At 47.1% G+C, this 21,709-nt stretch overlaps 1 protein-coding gene across 4 annotated transcripts in view; it reads right to left on the minus strand.

Moving 5' to 3' along the window:
- Positions 1-4,411: 4,411 nt before the first annotated feature.
- The window catches only part of LOC138514136 (zinc finger protein 420-like), a 1,401,466-nt gene continuing 1,384,168 nt past the window's right edge, over positions 4,412-21,709 (minus strand). For all 4 annotated transcript variants that reach the window (XM_069629436.1, XM_069629435.1, XM_069629434.1 and 1 more), the window contains one exon: positions 4,412-5,834. In XM_069629436.1, coding sequence (XP_069485537.1) covers positions 4,828-5,834 — 1,007 coding nt within the window. In that variant the 3' untranslated portion in view covers positions 4,412-4,827. The remainder of the gene's footprint in view (positions 5,835-21,709) is intronic.

The following is a 21,709-nucleotide window of genomic DNA, read 5'->3' on the forward strand; positions in this document are numbered from 1 at the left end:
GACTGGGGTCTAAACTGGACTTCTTTTCGTTGATGGAGAAGCCCAACTGGAACAAAAGGTCTACCGTCTTTTGGGTATTGGAGAAGCATGTTTCGTAAGAATCCCCTGTTATGAGCCAGTCGTCGAGGTAAGGGTAAACTGGGATGGACAACCTGCGCAGGTGGGCCACTGCCAGCACCTTCGTGAATACCCTTGGTGCTGATGCTATGCCGAAGGGTAGCACTTTGAACTGGTAGTGTTTGCCCTCTATCATGAACCTGAGCTATTTTCTGTGCGCTGGCAACATTAAAATATGAAAGTATGCATCTTTCATGTCCAATGTTGTCATGTAATCTCCCAGAGAAAGCAGTGGGATCACTTCCTGTAAGGTTACCATACGAAACTTTTGGGGTTTGATAAACTTGTTCGCTGGGCGCAGATCTAATACAGGGCGCATGGTTAGATCCTTTTTGGGTACAAGGAAGTACACTGAATAAATACCTTCCGTTACCTGAGATAGAGGCACGACCTCTATGGCTCCTTTTTCCAGCAGTTGTTGTACTTCTTGGAGAAGGATGGCAAGATGTTCCGGTGTCATGCGACGTCCCCTCGGGGGTCTGTAGGATGGGGAACTGTTGAATTCGATACAGTATCCGTGGGCTACGGTGGAAAGTACCCAACGGTCTGACGTTATCTCCTCCCATGCAGGAAGAAAGGATGTTATCCGGCCCCCGACCGGTGTTGCATGGGAGGGGACGCGAATCTTCGCGTCACTTGGAGTTGTTGGGGGCTTGGGAGCCTCTGGGGGTGGATCCCCGACCTCTCCCTTTACCCCGGCGTTGGCCTCTTTGGCTGTACTGCCCACTATTGGTCTGGTAATTGGTGGCAGGGTATTGTTGATGTTGACTTTGTTGTTGTTGTTGGCCACGAAAAAAGCTTTTGTTGCCATAGCCGCGTCTGGTAGTGGGCTTAGAGATTTGGTCAAGAGTCTTGATAGTATCGAACTCTTTTTTAGCCATCTCTAGAGCTTCATCCACCGCTTTCCCGAAGAGGTTAGAGTCTTCCACAGGTTTATTTATTAAAGACGCCTGTGTCTCCGGTTTAAACCCCGAGTTGCGCAGCCATACATGGCGTTTTAGGAGTATTCCCTGCACCAGGGAACGTCCCGCTGTTTCTGCCGCGTCCAGAGAGTTTTTTACAATGCTCTGGTTCACCTGGGTTCCTTCGCCAATAGTTGAAAGTAGTGGTGTACGTAAAGGCTCCGGTGCTTCCTCGGCGTCCTTGCGCAGTTTGGCCCACTGCGCGTCTGCATAGCTAGCAAGCAAAGAATTGTTGTTCGCAATTCTTGCTGAGAAGGCAGCCGAGGAAGTTACTCTTTTTGCAAGGGCATATAGCCTTTTGCCCTCCTTGTCAGGGGGTGCCTCACTGGTGGAAAGTGGTACCCCTGCCCTCTTTCTAGTATTAGATACTACTAGGGAATCCGGAATGGAATGTCCCCTAATGTAGAGCGGGTCTGAGGGAGAAGGAGTGAAAAGTTTTTCAATTCTCGGATTGACCCCTCTGATCAATGCGGGAGTGGCCAGCGAAGGGATGATTCTTCTCTTCACTGAAGCTAGGAGGGGAATGGTCTGGCTGACCGGGGGTTTCTCTTTAATTACTCTTTCCACAAAGTCTAATTCTGGAGAGAGCTCCCCAGTGTCCAGTTCGAAATGTGCTGCTGCTCTGCGCAACAGTGCATTGAAAGTGGGCTGATCGTCAATTGGAGACGTGTTCCTAACCGGTGAATTGTCAGGAGGATTTAGGTTTAGGACATCAGTGTCGGAATATACTGATGGGGATTGCCAGGGGTGCTTCTTCAGTGTCTTCTCCGAAGCCTTCTTCTATAATGTCTGGCCTGTCTTCCAGACATTCCTCCTGGTTCTGTCCTTCTTCATCGTCCATGAAATCATCCTCCTCCTCTAAGTATTGTTCCTCCCCAGTGAGGTCGTATACGTTATGGAAGTCTGAGGCTGTGTCCACCTGGGGATCGACTAGCCTCGGATTTCTGGCCCTGGGGTCCTCCTGAGGCCCTTCTCTAGTCCTCTTGGGAGTTTGAGAGGTCTGGGTATTCATAAACCTTTCCATCCTCTCCATACAGAGGTGGAGTCTTTCCATGGTTTCATGGGGTACCCCAGAGCGGTCTGGCGGGGGAAAAATAGAGTCATCTAGCTGGAAACGGCTCGACCTCTCCCAAAGCGTCGAGGAAAGTGTCCCGTCGCCCTCCGAAAAACCTTCAGGTGTGCTGGGTGACCCCCCGACTGAAGGGGGTAGTCCCTGCCTCCCTTCGGGCTTTTTCGGCGTGTCTTTCACGCTTCTGGGCGTCGGCTACAACGATCCTCGCCAAGCTCTCGGCGACTTGTTTGTCGGCGGAAGCTTGCGTTTTTGACGCTACGGGTGTCGATCGCTCTAGGGAGGTATGCGCCTTCTGTTGATGCGCGCCGGCCGATGGTTTGGGGGCGGCGCCCTTATTTGCCGAAAGCCCAGTCGCTGGTCGCGGCTGCGGTTGCGAGAGGGGCTTCGAACCCGAACGGTCCGAGGAGGCCGCCGGTGGAACCTGCGTCTCATTGGGCGCCGAAGCTCTCTTCGTCTTAGACGAAGAAGAGCCGTGGGTTGTGTGCTTAAGTGTGTTTTTGTGTGCGTCAATGTCGCCGGGGTGTTCATCCCCATAAGCAGGGCGTGAGCCGAGCCCGTCGGGGCCGGGGACAGACGACGAAGCGCGCGAGCGCTCCTTAGAGGGGTTTTCGACTTCCGTAGCGGAGGTCGCGTTATCGCGTTCCTCGTCACTGTCGGTGGTAGCAGCGGCGGGTGAGCCTTCGGCCTTCGACATCGCGTAGGCCGCCCACCTTTTAACCCTACGGTCTTTTAGAGTTTTAAGCTTAAGAAGCCGACAAGCCGCGCAACCTTCCTCCTTGTGATCGAGGGGCAAGTAGCGGTTACACCGTGAATGCTTGTCCTTCCAAGTAAATTTGCCTTTGCAAAGCGGGCAAAATCTAAAGGGAGTCCTCTCCATAGCCGAGGTAATAAATCGTGATAACCACCCCAAGGGAAAGGAAGGGGAAAGGGAAAGGCATTCTCAGAAAAGAACCAGAGATGTCCCACGACCCCACTCTCCCTACTGTATATGGCCTGCGAGGCCAGGCCACGTGTTCGGCAACGCAAAGGATCTCCTCCGCTCGACCCTCCGTCGAAGATCTTGCTCGGCGGAGAACAGCTTCACAACTGCGTCGAGGGAGGGGGTATGTATTGAATATTAATGAGAAAAACGACCAAAGGTCGAGGAGATGAAATTTGCAATGTCTCTCGAGGAGCTCCGCGTAAAGGCGACCAGTAGCTGGGCGGAAAAAAACTATCTGAGGGACCTCGACGCGTGAGGGATTGTGGGTACAACGCACGTCACTAGAGGGATAGTGTTTCAGACACGCCTTGTCGACGTCCCTTTTTCGACTACGAAAAACAAAATGCAATACTCCGCAGTGACCACTGGATGTCGGACCTATGCACAGCATGTGATTCTAAGCAGATTAACAAACATCAGAAATTAAGTTTCTCGGTCATTCAAATCCACATGTCATTCTATAAATTGGTGTACTGGTTATGCCTTCATGTGAATTCAGCAAAACGAATACATCTTTGAATTAAAAAAATGTGATACTTAAGCTCTTTACTGAGACAAACACGGAAATGAACAAGTCTTCATTCAACACTGTCCTTTCTTATATTTTATCAAGACTGGAAAACATTGTTTCATCATTGTAAATCACTGTCTCAGGAGGATAGCTCAGGGGCAACATGCTCGAGGCCACGGAGAAACAGAGGTTCGATCCCCAGGTCCGCGCTTAGAAACCTCTGGGTATTAAGCGCGTTATAAATAACCTATCATATATATAATATATTGTTTACTTGCTTGGTTTTTAATAGGGTTTTATCAACAAATACTTCTGTAAGAAAAACCCAATTCTCGAGAATCGAGTGTTGTGGGTGTAGTGCCCAAAATGCAGACGTTTAACTTAAATGACAATTCACTTCTCTGCAGTGCTGAATCAGTTTGTAAATCTGGGCAGAGCTGAAGTATTGCACTGTTTTGTCATGGATCCCCCAAATGAAACAGATACGGTCAGCATTTTCTTTAATTGTGCATGCACTGATGGGGTCATGACTCCTATACATTTGGAAACACTGACTCATACACATTTAACTTGTCACATGGCTAATCTGTCATAAGCTTGACTAAGGGTGTTCAAGGGAAGTTTTGTGTTAATGTTTTCAAGTAAACTGCAAGGGATCCTCTTGGGATCCCCAGTATGGTCTAGATTTAGTACATTCAGCGGTTGGTATTACAACATTCGACAACACATGGTAAACATGACCCTTGAACATGATTAGATAGACGATGTTCAAAACAGATGTACTAGTTAATTTATTTGTCTGGCTTATGATTGTTTAAAACCTTGAACAAGCAGAGGTGTGATCAAACTAGTGACTGCTCGAATCGTTTACTTCCCCATCCCTTTTTACATAGAAGAAGTTCATTGTGTTTGACAAGGGTAAACAAGTCATTGCAAATGACACCTGCACTATGGGTGTCAAATCCCATATAGGCTGTTGTATGAACGATCCACATTCTACGAGCCAATAGGTTTTGCATTTTTCTGCCAGATTTCTTGAAATGCTCTTCTCAGTACTTGCGTTGTGGCCGCGATGACTTCTGTGTGGAGCTTGAAGCAAATCATGGCTGCTGGCAGCATGTCTCCATGGGGCTGTACTTGTATCTTGGCAAGTGCTTTTGTGCTGTAGGTACTTGCATGTACATCATTGCATTTGCTCCATACTATGATCCTCACCAATTACAACTGCTGCTATTTGACAGTCTTCTGCCTCTACAAACTCCTCTGCATATACCTCATGATGTATAATTATGATTGCAGGCTCCATATAGGTCTTCACACATTCAGTAACTGCTTCTGGGCGTTTCTCTCTTCTGTGTATCCGCTGGTGTGTGTTCAGATTTGCTGACCAGCTGAAACTTTTTCCACAGTCACCACATACATATGGTTTTTCACCTGTGTGGGTTCTTTGATGGTTGATTAGATGAGAATTTTGAATGAAACACTTGCCACAATCACGGCATGTATATGGTTTCTCACCTGTGTGGATTCTTTGATGATTAATAAAATTGGTATTGTTGCTGAATCTTTTGCCACAGTCCGAACATACATATGGCCTCTCTCCAGTGTGGATTCTGCGATGGTTGATCAGATGTGCATTCTGGCTGAAACATCGCCCGCATTCACTACATGCATAAGGCCGCTCCCCTGTATGGGTCCTCTGGTGGTTAATGAGGTGTGAGGTCTGACTGAAACTTCTCCCACATTCAGTACAAATATATGGCCGCTCCCCTGTGTGGGTTCTTTGATGGTTGATGAGGTTTGTATTGTTGATAAATGTTTTTGTGCATTTTGTACATGCATACGGCCTCAATCCTGTGTGAGTCCTCTGATGATTGTTCAGAGTGGAGCTATGACTAAAGCTTTTCCCACATTCAGTACATGTAAACGTTCTTTCTCCAGTGTGTTTCTTCTGCCGTTTTATAGTGTTGGTGGATTTGTCGTCACCTTCACCTACAGAGATATCAAGTCCATTTCCTGCTGAGCGTTTCCGCTTCATTCTAGTCTTGGGAGCAGTTTTTTTGTAAGTTTCACTTGGCTCAGAACACTGGCCGTCTTTCACTTCTACGTTACTTCCAACAGCGCCTTGGTGGTCTAGATCTTCAATGCATCTTTCATGATTCATCTCAAATATGCTCTCTGGTTCAGTGTCTATTGAATTAAAATAAAGAAAACAGAGATATGGCTTTGAAAACTGTCAATACATACACAGTAGAAAAATAGAGGCAGAATGAGGAGATAGAAGGTATTAATAATATTCCACAATTATAACCCTACATATGTGGACATTATACACAGGATGGGTGAAGCAACTTACTAGTTACCAACATGTTTTGCTTTTCCCTGTAGGTGGATCATCTTTTGAAATAACATTCGGCTGGACTAAAAAACATTCACTTAGTTTCACTTAGTGCACTTGCTTCTGCTTCCAATTAGCAGGCTCCCGTGGGGGGATTTACTCTACCAGATACCATGTAGTATGAACTTTCATTCCATTTGTTCCCGAAGACTTACTGGTTCAAGCATACAACAGATTTTGGTTGGTGAAGACTTTTTTTTTTTATAAATGACATAGTAACTATACACAGCAAGATACAGACACTGATGCAGAAAGCATTCTCATCTATTGGGAGAGTTGAAATTAACATCTTTGAAGGTCTCCCTGGGAGTCGGTATGTGTCACACCCAATGCCACTTCTTTTAAACATCTATTTAAACATCTATTGATAAAGAGGGCCATGAATGTTTTGCACTATACGCTTCTGTCACTGCAGCTTGGGATCATTTCACACTGCATCAATGGAACATCTGGAGAGCTGCAAGGAAAAGTAATTAGCTCAACTTTTACAACATATGCACTAGCTACCTTGGTATTTTTCTTTCTCAAGGGTATGATCTTCTGCTCAGAGACTTAGTATTTTTAGAAGAGCACTAGACAGGGTCTAAAATAAGGAATCCTAAAATAGCCACCAGATGATAGATGACTGCTACATGGTGATATATGGCCAAATGGCACAATTATACAACTATATAACTGCAAACCAACAAAATAAATTTTGTTTGATACACGCGTATGTGTTGCCATTATTTGCTTCAATGCCCTGGGTAATTTATTAGGATATGGAAACCTGTACTAGTGTGCCCACCCTTCTCCGCCGCTCCTACACAGTCTGTGTTTGGTTTCAAGTTTGTTGGAGTTTTCCTCGTTGGACGCTGGGATGTATGGAGCACCACTGTGGGGACACAGCCGATGAGCCATCGGATTGCTAAGAGGACATGGCATAAGTACTGCAGTTCCTATTCTTTTCTCTGACTAGCACAGTATGTAAATATTCATTTACTACCCATGTCTCTCCTATTGTACCGATGTTTATACATTTGCGTGCCAAAGCTGATACTGTAGGACAGCCACTATATTTTGGTATGAGTCTTTCGCACTCATTACCGGAACAGTTTCATTACCCATACCAATATTATTCTTTTTTGGGCTTTCTCTACAGTTTTGATTGAAATCAATCTTCTGAGGGATTTATTTTATTCCTCTCCTTTGAAATCCATTATTGACAATGACTATGGCGGAAGCACTGTCCATTGAGAATCACCTAAATTTGGCTGAACCTAGTTTTGAAAATGTTGGTGTATCGAAAAGACCTCTTGCATTGCCACATTAGACAAACCCAAGAAACTGGACAAAATACGGAGAAAAGAACTTTTAAAATAGTGTGAATTCATTACCATACAGAAATATATTCATCTCAAAATGCTATGTTTACAAATTCTAACTTTTCCCAGCTTACAAAATAAAAATCACAATCTTTTACCTGAATGTGTAATCAGACTAACCGATTGCTCTCTAAACATGTTGAAACTCCTAATTAAATACGCACAACCTGAGCATCATGAACTGCAAAAAGACTCTGCAGCATTAACTTACGATTTAAGTAACGATACAGATCAGGAACTCATACTTACTTATTACACAAAACTGCATTTGAAACTACAAAATATTCAAGATGAGATCAGACAAAGGAAAATAAGAAAACATCAAAAATACAAACTAGTATGAAAATGGGAGAATGTACAAATGTGCTAAGAAATAAGACAATCTACATCAACATTCATCAGAAGCATTGGTTCCCTTTCCTACTACTGACCAGACCCCAGAAGCTTCAGATATATGTTCTGCCGAAGAAGAGACTTTTCGCATGACCAACTGTCAACATGATGTTGAGCAACCTAATAGAACATGAATGAAGGGACTCAAATGGAGCACCCATAAGAGACGTTCAGACTTAATTCAAATCCCATGCCAGAATCAGAAACGGACGGGGAAGAAACTGGTTACACAACCGCCGCAAGAACAGCATAACAGAGGGGATTGTGAAAAACAAGCCTTGTTATGGGGACCTTTTGAACACTGAAATAGCAGTAAGGTAACCCATCACAGTGTCAATCAGCAGGTCTGCCTGGCCCAAAGATAGCAGAAAATCCAACACAGAGGACAGGATAAAGACGCCAGGTCCTTCTCCTGGGAACCAAGTCAAAAATGTACACCACCTGCAGGCATAAATTAATTTTATAGCGGGACTCAGAGCTGATAGGAGCACATTGAGGACGTCGTCCGACAAGTACCACTCCTTGTATCTCAGCCTCTCAATAGACAAGCTTGAAGGTTCAGGCTGCTGAGGTTTGGATGGAGGACCCGCCCTTCAGATTGGGAGAGCAAGACTACTCCCCTTGGAAGGCGCCAAGGAGGGTAGATGAACATGTCCAGAAACTCTGAATACCACATTCTCTGGGCCCAGTCTGGAGGGATGAGGATCATAGTGGTTTCAAACAGGCGCAATCTCCTGAGAACCAACAGAATGACCGGGATCGGTGGGAATACATACAGGTGGTTGAACGTCGACTCGACTGACAATGCGTCCCCAAGAGCACCCTGACAAGGAAATTCCCTGGAGCAGAACAACTCACACTTCCTGTTGACACTGGAAGCAAATAGTTCTGCTCGAGAAGTTCCCCAAAAGAATACAATCTCCTCCAGAACTTCCTGGCAGAACTCCTACTGGTCAGTGGCCGAGGTCTGTCTGCTCAAGGCATCCGCTTTGATATTCTCTCGGCCTGCCAGATGAGTCGCCACCAGAGAGACACCGTTCTCCAGAGTCCAGAACCAGAGTCGCTTTGGTCCTCTGCACAGAGGCAAGGACCCCACACTACTTCACTTGTTGAGGTAGTGCATGGCCACTGTGTTGTTCTTGAGGATCAGCATAGTCTGGTGTTTCACAGAGGGATGGAAAGGGACCAGGCCCAGCCTGATCGCCGCCAGCTTCAGCAAGTTGATGGGCTCCCTAGACTCTGAGGAAGACCACAGTCTGGTCACTGTTAGGTCTGACACGGGAGTGTCCCAACCAGTTAAGATATGCCATTTACCTGTTAAGATGTAAGGTAACCCAGCGAGAGCCCTCAGACTCTGGTCATCAGAAAACAGCAGTCCGAGGCAACATGGATACAATTGCACTAAAATCTGGGATCCCTGTACAGATCATCTATGTTCATGGTGATGTGGACCTCTATCTTTTTTGGGATGAAGGGATCAGACAAACATTAGTCAGGGACAAGGGGAAGAGATAAGGGAAAGTTTGGTGGTTTGAGAGAAGGTCAATAACTACGCCTTGTCAAAAAAGGGAGGACATCATGCTCGAATATGGGAAGAGGGTGTGCAGGAGCTAAACCCAACGCTTGAGAAAACCACGATCCAGAGAAAACCTAAATCCCCCCCCACTCCCTAAGTTATGAAATGTGTGTGCGCAGTCCCATTATGCTGCCCTTACCTCCCTGCCAAGATACTTGCCAGTCTTTTCTTTTTGTTTGCAGGCTTGGGAGAAAGGATGCACTAGCCCCTTCAGGCAAAAGCCTAGCAACGGTACCACCTGTAAATACGCAGACCAAAATGTGTTCCATTATGCTTACCCCACGTGCCATGGCACTCTCTGTAAATATGTCTTTTTATTAGTTTAAATAAACACTTGTTTTTTGATACTCCTGTATCCCACTGTGATCTCTTTTGGAGCTAGCAGCCACCTAGCCTTAAGGTAGCTTTTGACTCTATCCCTCTCGTTCATGGCTCCGATGGCTGCCAGATAGGTGCGGCATATTTGCATATATGTGTGCAAAGTGTGCAAAGAAGGCCAGCACATCGTCCAATGTGCAAGTAAGAGGATCGACTTCCATTGACTCTGCCCAGTGGCAAAACCTAGTCCATTTGCTTTTATACAGGCTCCTAGTAGCATTGCTCCTAGCGCACTATATGATGTCTAGGCTAGCCTGCGACAGACGCAGGTGCTTCATTGTGACCTGCTCAGGAACAACGCTGCAAGGGCTAACTTCTGCAGAGCGGGGTGGATTGCCCTGCCTCAATGCTCTGATAGAAGATGAGCTGGGCCCAATGGAAGGCGAATCGGAGGCTGGTCCAAGAGGCTGAGCAGCTCCGAGAAATATGGTCTCGGAGGCCACCACAGAGCTATCAGAATGATGCTGAGGTGACGTGACTCCCTTATCTTGCAGATCACCCTGTGAACCAGGGGAGTTGGAGGAAATGCATGTGCGTTCATGCTGTTCCACTGTAACTGTAAGGCGTCGCCCAGGGAGCCTAGGCCCTTTCCCTGCCAGAATGCGAACTGAGGGCACTTCCTGTTGTACCAGGTGGTGAAAAGATCCACCTGGGGCTGTCCCCACCTGCTGAACATCCCCCGAAGGAGCTGATCATTCAATTGCCATTCAGAATTATCCGCACCCAATCTTCTGGGCCTGTCTGCCTCCAGGTTTGACTCCCCCCGAGAGGTGGACTGCGCTCAAGTGAATGCTGTTCTCCAGAGCCCGCTCACTAATGCCATTACCAGGCTGCATAGGGGAGGAAACCTGGTGCCACCCTGCTTGTTGATGTAATACCTGCTGGTGGAATTGTCTGTTTGAATGAGGATCGTTTTGCTACTGATAAGCGGCAGGAACGCTTTGAGAGAAAGCCAGATCGCCTTCAGCTCTAGCCAATTGATATGGGCCTCCTGCTCCTGAAGGGACCAGACTCCATGGACGCTGTGGTTATCCAGTGTAGCCCCCCAGCCTTCCAAGGAGGAATCTGTGGTGATGGTAAGCTGTGCTGGTGACTGCCGTAAGGGCCTGCCTATCCGCAAGTTGCAGTCTGTGCTCCACCAGACGAGGTCTTGGTGGAGAATGGGAGGAATGCTGACAAGCTCCGCCTCGGAACCCCGCTCCAGACTCCATGAGGCTGCGAAGTGCAGGTGTAATCTTCTCATTTTGAGCCTCGTGTAAGGCACTGCCAGTAGAAATGTCACCATGATGCCCAAGAGGTGGTGGTACCACCATGCTGAGGTCACTGCTCTGCTGAGAAAATGATCTGTGGCCCTCTGGATGGCTGTGATCTTGTCCTTCGAGGGAAAAACTCTCTCAGAGCTTTTGTCCGAGATAAGGCCCAGGAAAGCCAGACTCTGCGTCGGCTGAAGCTGCAACTTCTTGAGATTGATGGAAAATCCCAATTCGTGTAGTGTATTCATGAGATGAGGGCGGAGGAGGTGTGATGGACCGCCTCCGGGGATCTCGTTCTGACGAGGCAGTCATCCAGGTACGGGTAGACATGGTGACCTTGGGCCCTGAGGAGGGCTGTCACTGCATTCATCAGTCTGGTAAAGACCAAGGGGGCTGAATTGATGCCAAAAGGTAGAACCTTGTGTTGGAAATGGAAGCCCATGATCCTGAACCTCAGGAAGGACCGATGAGGCTGCCAAATCGGGACGTGTAGGTACATGTCCTTCAGATCCAGGGAGCACATCCAGTTTCCCCTACACGGTGTCGCCGCAATAAGCGCTGGCATAACCATCTTGAACTTTTGACGAGGGAGGGACAAGTTCAGGGTGGAAAGGTCCAACACAACTCTCAGGCCAGTCTGGTTCTTCTTGTGTATGGTGAAAATCCTGGCGTAGAAGCCCATGTCCCGCTGGGAGGCTTGAACTTCTTCCACTGCCTGGCCCTCTATGCGCGATAGAATTTCCACCAACAGAGTTGCTGTCCCAATCTGTGGGGGTGGAGAGAGGAGAGGGAGGAACCCGTAGGAGGTAGCCTGTGGACGCTACGGATATAACCCAGGGGTACGCAAACCTTGTACGTCAATACTGTGCGTGAAGGGCAAGCCTGCCCCCCACTACAAACACGTGGAGCCAGAGGGGAGTGTCAGGCCTTCTTTCCCTCTGAGGCTGAGGAGGGGGACTGAAAGAATCCCTTTTTCACTGCCTTGTGTTGTTTGCAGAAGTGCTGACTCAGAGATCGGTCTGGCTGCCTGGACGTTCATTACTGGAAGCCCTGGAACCCGCCGAAGACCCCCCCCCCCCTTGTCGGAACGCTGGTGCGCCTGGCTGTATGTTTTGGGTGTGGACTTTGTGAGGATAGATAAGGATTTCGCAGTCTGGGAACTGCTCTTCAGTAGTCGCTACCCTCGAATGGAAGGTTCAATATGAGCTCCTGGACATCCGGGTTAAACTTAGTAGCCCTTAGCCAGGCAGTCCTTCTCAACGTCTGTGGCGATGCAGATGGGACGGCCTGAGGTGTCTATATGCGCCACTGTGGACTCCATGATGTCTTGAGCCACCAACTTCGCTTCTGCCAACCCTGCCTTGAAGCGCGCCTGACTGTGCACCCGAAGTTCCGGAAGTGAATCAAATATTGCAATACTTTCTCCGCGCTTGATACTAGTATTCACAAACGACTTATTGCCACTATACAAATCAATATGCAGACAGCGCAAATGATTATAGTCCACACTGTGTGTTCAATCCGATGTTATCTTTATGTTGAAATGATACGGTTCGTGAACTTAATCACCAATAGCCGACACAAGTTTCAACCGTTGTGGTCGTTCTCAAGGCTATATTGGTCCAATTCGCCACATTCAAATGCACATAAACGCATTAACATTGACGTTTTAAACAGAATTTTGTATGCATAAGATTGGCAATGAAAATAAATAAAACATTATATTTCATATTACCAAGTAAAAAATGTTTTAAATAAAAACATACCACACAGGTTGAAGTAGGTTTTGAGAGATGCAAGCATCCATGGAAATTAGAATAAAGAAAAGAACCAAATATTTAATTGACAATCTAATACACATTATCACTCCTAATGAATAATATGGTGAATTAAGAGCTAGGTGCATTCAAGATCTGTTTACAATGTCACGTGACCATGCCAGTTGACCACCAGTTACTCTTCATCCTTAATTTATCCAACCATTCACCCATGTGGAAAGTCCCTACTATTCCTCCCAATTGTGCTCCCGTGGTCAGGTGTCTAGAAGTATTGAATAAGCTTACCCTTGTCGCGTATTACTTTCTTGGTATCTATATATATAAATAAATGTGATTATGAATGTGCAATGATTAAATAGACCATTTGATTACCCAATGTGTGTGCACACTATATGGATGAATGCCCACCTTATAGTACTGCCAGGAAAACAAAACAAAATTCGTGGTATCTTCTTCTAAGTCTCTGGGATAGTTCCCTGTGACCTAAAAAGTTTGACAGGACACTTATGAGTAAAGCTATTAAATTGTACTTGTACATATTGTGGAAATTATATTGTCTGATCCTACCTTTTCCTGGGTTCAATCCCTCGTCCCTCGACCTCTTAGATGCGTCTGCTCGCGCTAGACGCAATGTTATATTATGTTGCATTGCGTGGCAGATCCGCGGCCGCAACGTCCGTTCGTCGTGATGACGTCACGCGCATGATTACACGCGACGTCACCACGCCCCGAACGCAGCGCCACGCGTGCCGGCCGCCATGTTGGGTCCATGCTAAGACCCTTAAAGAATCTTCCTAGGGATGGCCTCCCTGCACAAATATGCATGAATTTGCCTATATCAATGTCACATGCTGATAAAATTATATTGCCTATTTTGTCATTGTTAGAATTGTAAATTTAAATAAAGACTTCATTGGATTGTTCCTACGCTGTTAAAGCATATACTGATCTGGTGTGTTTCGTGCCACTATACTATTAATCCATTGTATGAATACATCCTATTGTACTAAAAAGAATTTTCTATGCCTTATGCAGGTGATCAACATGGCATGTCACAGGCCATTTGGCTAATTATATAAACCTGGATAAATCACAAATTTATGAATTTACAAAAAAACATACATCTCGTGGTCTGAATTTAGACCATGTTCCATGCACCTCAAAAGACAAATTGTTTTGGTTTCTATTCTACGTAGTAACAATTGGGTGTCCCCACCCCTCTTTCCCTTTTTGACTTTCATCAGCCCCAAACATTTTACATCCTGTACATTATACATTTGGTGTTCTGTTTGCCAATGTATGGCCAAAGGTGTTTTTGGTTCTGTGTTCCTTAAACTTAACAAGTGTTCTCTGATGCGTATCCTTAGCTGCCTGATAGTACTCCCCACATAACATTTACCACAAACGCATTTGCTTAAATAAACAACATAGCGTGTTTTACAATTGATATGGTCATCTATATTGATTGTATTCCCAAACTGATCCTTGAAAATTTTGCATTTGTCCCATGCATATTAACATTGATTACAATATCCACACTTGTGAAAACCACCATCACTTTTAAGCCATCTTGAACCTACTGGTTTAGGAGTAACATCCAAAAAGGATGGACACAATTTCTTCCTGATGGTGGGTGCCTTGGTAAAGGTGAATTTGGGCCTGTCTGTAATAAAAGGTAGCAGGTCTTTATCCAGCTTAAGAATGTCCCAATGCTTACTTGCCAAACGATACAATGCCCTACTGTCTCCAGTGAATTGTGTGATAATGGCAATGGGCTGTGTTTGCAAATTACCTTTCCTCTTGTTGTAGACCAGATCTCTTTGTTTGGTATGCATGTATTTATTAGCTGCTTGATTGACACATGTATGACTATATCCCCTTTCAAGGAATCTTCTCTTAAGTAAAACACATTCTTGCTCCAAATCACAATCTCTGCTGCAGTGTCTACGAGCTCTGTAAAATTCACCTACAGGAATGTTATTCATGGTGCCTCGCTGATGGCAGCTATCTGAATGCAAAACTGAGTTCACCTCAGTGGGTTTGAGATAAGTAGAAGTATGTATTCGATTCTCAGAAATGAATATGTGCAGATCTAGAAAGTCAATCTGTGATGGACTGGCGTGTCCCGTAAATTGAATTCCAAATTCATTGTTGTTAGCATGTCTCACAAAATCTTCAAAAGAGTTTAATGTACCATCCCACACTACTAGGATGGCGTCTATGAATCTCTTCCATCCAATAATGTTATTTATGAAGCCATTCTGTCTATATATATGTTGCTCTTCATATTGCGCCATGAAGAGATTTGCCAATGAAGGCGCAAATTTGGCACCCATTGCTACTCCTCTCTCCTGCACGAAGTACTGATCATTAAATAAACATATATTATTCTTTAGCGTGAATAGCAAATTCTTTCAACATATCAACATGCTTCCAATAAGAAGCTGAACAGTTCCTAAAAGTAAATTCTAACGCTTTTAATGCCCGATCATGTCCAATGCTGGTGTATAGTGCCGTCACATCTGAAGTTGCAAGTAAATATTGTGATTGCCATTCAACAGAGTCTAGAAACTGCAAAACATGTGTGCTATCTCTAATGTAAGACTTGATTTCTGTCACAAAGGTTTCAAAGCCTCATCTAAATATTGGGATAGGTCCTCTGTGGCCCATCCTATACCACTCATGATGGGTCTCACTTCTGGCAGCAGTTCGTACGACTTATGTATTTTTGGTAGAAAATATATAGTTGGCATTGTTGGATTGGTAATAAGAAACTTTTTCTCCTCATCCGTTTAAAGTCCCATAGAATGCCATTTTAAAATTAAATTACCCAGCTCCGTGACTATATTTTTGGTAGGATTAGTTTTGAGGATTTTGTAACATTGTGGTGTGTTAAGATGTGTCATACCCATTTGGATGTAGTCCTTAGTGTTAAGTACTACCACATTTCCCCCTTTATTGGCTTCCTTAATGGTAATCAATTGATTCATCGTCAGGGAATCCAGAGCTTTGAATTCGTCTTTGGTAAGATTGTATATCACTTTGTTGAATATCTTGAAGATACCCTTTGAAAATTTGTGTTTATCCATTGTATTATGAATGTCACTAATCATAGATTTGTGAAAGATGTACATCACATTTTCAGTAACAAAATGCGGTGTAAATTTAGATGAATTTTTAAGTTCCCGCATTTCCAAATTCCTAGAATGCATTCCTAAGTCTGCACAGATCGAATCCAAGTCTGAATTCCCATCGATATTAAGTGACGTTAGGATCTCAATGTTTTTGAGGTTTGACAAAGTCAGATTACTTAGTGGTTCTTGTGTTTCAGATGGTATGAATGAACGTACTTGTGTTGCAAAATATTCCGGAAGGAAGTCGGGTATTTCCAGCCAAAGCCTCTGGTTAACGGCTGCATACATGGCGTCCGCGTAAAGCCTGACGAAGGTGCATAGCGTTGGCGTAGACCACCTTTCCATTTGCCCACAAGATCTTCTCCTCCTTGCCTAGCAGGGCCGTTGACGAAGTGGGCGAGGAACACTGAGGCTTAGAGTAGATGGAGGCTGCAGCAATCACTCAAGAGTACGGTTGAGGGTGTGCCGACAGCAAGAGTGTATCCCCCTCCAATTGCCTGTACTTGGTGTTGCAGCACTGATTGGTGGGCTGAGCCAAGTGGGGTTTAAGCCAACCCTTCTTGGCCAAAGCAACAACGTCCTTTTGCATCAGTATCCCTGTTCTAGCCAAGGGGCGTAGAGTGAGGTCCTCGGCCAGGACCCCCGCCTCCAGTTGTTCAACCTCGGATTTTGGAAGCCCCAAGTATTTGGCCAGACCTGCCAGTTGCTTACTGAAAGCCTTGGCTGAAGACGGCATGTTAGGGTCCTCGTCCTCATTGGTGTCCACCAGGGTGTCCGGTTGGTCCGGGACAGGTGGAGCTGTACTGGGTGCCGCAGGTTGAGGTGTGGCGACCGGGACCAGAGGTTGCTGTGGAGGCTGGTATGGAACCCACCTGCGGAGCAGGAAGAGGAGGAAAAGGAGCTGGAACCACGGGGCCGGTGCGGGCAGCAGAGGCTGTGAGGGGGCCTGAGGCGCTGGAGCCAGAAAAGGAATGACTATGGGTGCCGGGGGCGGGACAGGACGCATGTCCCTGATCGCATCCCGAAGAATGTGGCCCATCTGAAGGGATCTCATAAGCGTGAGGAATATTTTCGAAGAATCTGTCCTGACAGGCCAGTGGGGCGCTAGGTGGCATAAGAATAGGTTGCTGAGGTCTGGGCGTCCTCTGCCTTGTGGCCTGCAGGGTGTATCTGCCCAGCGACGTTGAAGTATATGCAGTAGGCCACGTACCTGGTGAAGACCAGTCCCACCATGAAACTCGTTCACCCACCTGCTCCGCACCAGAGGGCAGTATTGGACGAGCAGCCATTTTGTCTGGCACGGCGGCCATCTTGTCAGGCTGCATGCCACGTGCCTGCACCGTGGTGCTTGCCGTGCTGGGCCCGGTCTCCTCCAGAACTCTTGGCGATGGAGCTTGAGGCCTACCGTGCACCTCAGGATGAGGCCTGCTAGGCGTGCCCTCAGGTGGGCTGCCAGTAATGCTACTTAAAGGCGCCCCTTCAGACATTTGTCCGATAATAGGCAATAGCCCCTCGGGAGAAAACCGGTCAAAGAACCTTGCGGTCCCTCAGCAACATCCTCTGTAAGATCTATTGACTCCTCGGCGGCCGGTAGCTGAAGCAGCCTCTGTACCTGTGCTGGTGGTAGAACCTGAATAGTCCCTCCCACTCGGACGTCTCCTTGGGAAGGAGTCACCTTTGCGGGGTGCAGATGAAAAAAGCGGCCCTACCTTGGGCCTTGACTTGTGCTCGACGAAGTCCTTCAAGTCCTCTGGAGGCGATCGCTCGAAGAGCTCATTCCACCGAGCGAACCCGTTCTTCAGAGTGTGCGGTGTAGGCGCAACAGACACGGTACAACCTTCCCAGCCGTGATCGGGGCCAAGGCAGCGGAGGCAAAGAGCGTGGGTGTCGGACGTAGGCAAGAGCCCTTTGCAGGCTGGACACCTGCTGAAGCCCAAACACGTCGACATGCTCCAGGGAGGAGCGTGGCGCCAGAGGACTGAGTACCTGATTAAAGACAAAAGACAGTATCCGGGGAAGAGCGCGTGGAATTACAAGGCCAAAGTCAAACCCAGGAGCGCTGGTGAAAGCGGTCCGCTCCCAACGACGTGGAAAAGAGGGCTGGGGAGTGGCCTCTAGGCCTTAACAGTACAACTAACTGGGTTGAAATCACACGTGTCCTTATAGTGGGCATCAAAGATTACGGACTGTATGCTCTACATCAACATGCGGCTGGCCGCCATCCCTGGAATCCAATACTTAGAGAACTGGGCCTGGGACACATAATATAATTCAAAGTCCGGGGCCGGCAGGCCGCCCGAAGAGTATGGTTCAGTTATTTTTCCCCACCCAATTCTGGGAGTCTCCCCATGCCAAAGGAAGGCTGTAGCCATTGACTTAAGTTTAGTGAAAAAGAGTCTTCCCGGCCAAATCGGTATGTTTACAAACAGGTATAGCAGTTTAGGTAGAACTACCATTTTAAGAACCGCTACCCTGCCATGTAATGATATCGGAAGGCGGTCCCATAATAGAAGCTTGGTCTTTAGGGCCTGTAATGTGGCGTCGTGGTTATCAGCGTATAACCTATCCTTACCGTGTGACACAAGTATTCCCAAGTATCTGATGGATTCACTAGACCATTTCAGCCCACCCAATGAGCTAGGGCAGTCGGTTGCCGCTGTGATAGGAAAGACCTCCGATTTATCCTTATTTATGGAGTAGCCAGAGTATGAAGTGAACTCTTGAATTTCCGCCATCACAGGCTCTAAGTTGTTATTCGGTTCACGGATATACAGGAGCGTGTCGTCCGCGTACAGAGAGATCAGCTGGGTCGCCCCCTTTAGGTTAATGCCCCTGTTGGAATGTCTCAGCCTGACCGCTATTGCCATTGGTTCTATTGTCAGGGCAAATAGTATAGGTGAAAACGGGCAGCCCTGCCTAGTGCTCCGTCCCAGAAGAAACATAACTGAAATTGCCTTGTTGGTTAGGACCCGTACCTGATGAAGTTCGGTCCTATCCAAAATGCCTCAAGTACTGCTAGTAAGTAGGCCCAGGACACAGAATCGAAGGCCTTTTCAGCATCCAATGAAACGGCCACAGCGTTTCTTCCCGGGTCAATCTGGGCCATTAGGCCAAATAGCCTACGCAGGTTAAGCGCAGTAGATCTAGCTGGGACAAACCCATTCTGATCCGGGTGAACGAGTGTCGGAACCGCCGGTAAAAGCCTGTTGGCCAGCACCTTGGCGAATATTTTGGCATCCGTATTAATAAGAGATAGCAGTCTATAGGACGACATATCCTGCGGAGGGCGGCGAGGCTTAGGGAGAACAGTTATCAACGCCTCTCTCATGGATGTAGGCAATATATTACATTCAAGGGATTCTTCCCAGACCCGCAGCAACAATGGAACAAGCTCAGCGCTGTATTCCTTGTAGAATTCTGCACCCAGGCCGTCTAACCCTGGAGCTTTATTAGACGTTAAATCTTTAATCGCCTCAGAGATGTCATTTGCAGTGATAGGTTGGTCCAGTGTCAGGCGGGTCTCCTCTTGGAGTTTCGGCATCAACAATGCCGCAAGGTATGCCCCTATCTCAGTAGCCGACTTAGTGTCTATATTTTTGTACAATTGTTTGTAGAACCCAGCGAACTCAGCATTAATCTCGTTCTCGTTAACCAAAACCACACCGTTGGGTTTCTGTATGCTGGTAATTTGATTAGTGTGCCTGTCCTGTTTGAGTAGATTAGAGAGTGTCCTACCCGCCTTGTTGCCCTCGCCATATCTCCGGGCTCGGATTGGTGCGGCAATGAACTGCACTTCCCTGGAGGCTAGTTTGTCAAATTCCTGGAGATGTTGTTGTATGTCAGCTAACAAAGCTTTGTCATGGGTGCGAGCATAAGTGTCCTCCAGAACTTTCAGTTTGCCTTCAGTCAGGGCTAGTTCAGCCCGCACTCCCTTAAGAAGACCCACAGATTTGGAAAGTAGCGCACCCCTGACCCAAACCTTGAAGGATTCCCACACAGTGGAGCATTTATCGACTGAGTCGATGTTAATCTCGAGGAACTCAGAAATCTCAGTGTGCAGTGCTTCCACAGCCCCGGGGTCCCTAAGCAAGCCCCCGGGCATCCTCCATCTCCTGGAGGGTTTAGGGCAGTTATGATAGGTGACCTCCAGTGTTATAGGGGCATGGTCAGACATCGTGCGAGCCAGTATTTCACATGCCTGTGTTCCTGAGATCAAAGAGGGGGAGACAAACCAGTAATCGATTCTGGACTCGGAATCATAACCGATGAATAGTACGTGTATCCCCTCGCAGTCGGGTGGAGGACACGCCAGGCATCCTCTAGGGAGAGCTGCGAAAGGATACTTTGCATAGTAAGGGCAGCCCTGGTTGGCGCTCTAATAATCGTGCTGGATCTATCCAGTCCCCGGTCCATAGCAATATTAAAATCCCCTCCCCAGATTATATTAGGAATATCTATTGCAGAGATCAGTTGGTATACATCCGTATAAAAGGCAGGGTCATCAATGTTCGGCCCATATGTGTTTACCAACAATATCTGCTGACCAGCGATCGTGCCCCAGACCAGAACATACCTACCCTGAGGGTCCAGTTTATGGCCTCCGAGTCGGAGCCCAAGATTCGGGTGTATAAGCGTAGCGACCCCCCTGGACTGGGATGAGTAGTTGGTACAGAACCTGGACTTGCCCCAGCTAGGCAACAGTAAATCATTATCAGAACCAACAGTATGGGTTTCCTGCAGCATAATCTGAGCCCCATGCCTGACCATGTAGTCTCCCACCTTCTTGGCCTTCAAACGATTATTTAGACCCCTCACATTCCATGAAACAAGTTTAACCCTCAAAGCGTGAGCAGAACCTTGCAAAACAATTGTAAGGATAATAACCCAAGACCCTCAGACGTCGGGTCAGGCATAATGGACCATGTCAGTGCTCTCCAGACCACTTGTTTCAACCGTAACTTATAACCATTTTCCCAAAAAACTTTCCAGAAACAGAGACCCATGCAGCTGGGTAACCATCCAACTACAAACCGTGGGGTTCGAAGAAAACAGTCCACAACTTTCCCCATCCCACCCTGCCCACCACCCTCACCGTCTACCCCAACTCGACAGTGACCAACCCCAAACTTGTGGAATACTCCCGGGGTAGCCATGTTGCCTCACATGACCGCCATCCCCGGCAACCAGCGCCACCTCACACGGGAGATGGCTGACTGTTATCTCCCATCACAAGGGCCAAAAAGCCACTGAATGCCAAATCATGAAAATATGTGATTCCTAGTCCGCCGGCTGGGGTCTATTGTTCGGGGCAGGTCGCTCCCCCCTCGGAGGGAGGTGTATAGAAGATTCGATGTAGGATAGTGCTTCAGATAGGTTCTCAAAAAAGTGCGACCTTCCAGCATGTTGAATTCTCATTTTGGCCGGGAACATCAAGGCGTACTTGATCTGCCGTTCTCCAAGGAGTCTCTTAACAGGTTCACATGACCGTCCGCTAGCCTGGACAGAGGCGGAAAAGTCAGGATAGATATGTATACGGTTTCCCTCGTAATGCAATGTGCCGGCCTCTCTAGCCAAACGGAGGATTGTGTCCCTGTCTCTGTAGTTCAGCAGACGAGCAATTATGGTTCGTGGTGGCGCCCCCGGCTTGGGCGCCGGGGCAAGGGTACGGTGCGCCCTCTCAACAAGGAAGTGTTCAGACAGTGCCTCAGGCCCAAATAAGGATTTAAAAAGTTCTTCCATGTGTTTCTCCATCTGGCCTTTGCCGAAGGATTCGGCCACACCTACAACGAGG

Source organism: Ambystoma mexicanum, chromosome 12 (assembly GCF_040938575.1).
Source record: "Ambystoma mexicanum isolate Mex_15411 chromosome 12, UKY_AmexF1_1, whole genome shotgun sequence".
In the NCBI taxonomy this organism is placed as follows: Eukaryota; Metazoa; Chordata; class Amphibia; order Caudata; family Ambystomatidae; genus Ambystoma; species Ambystoma mexicanum.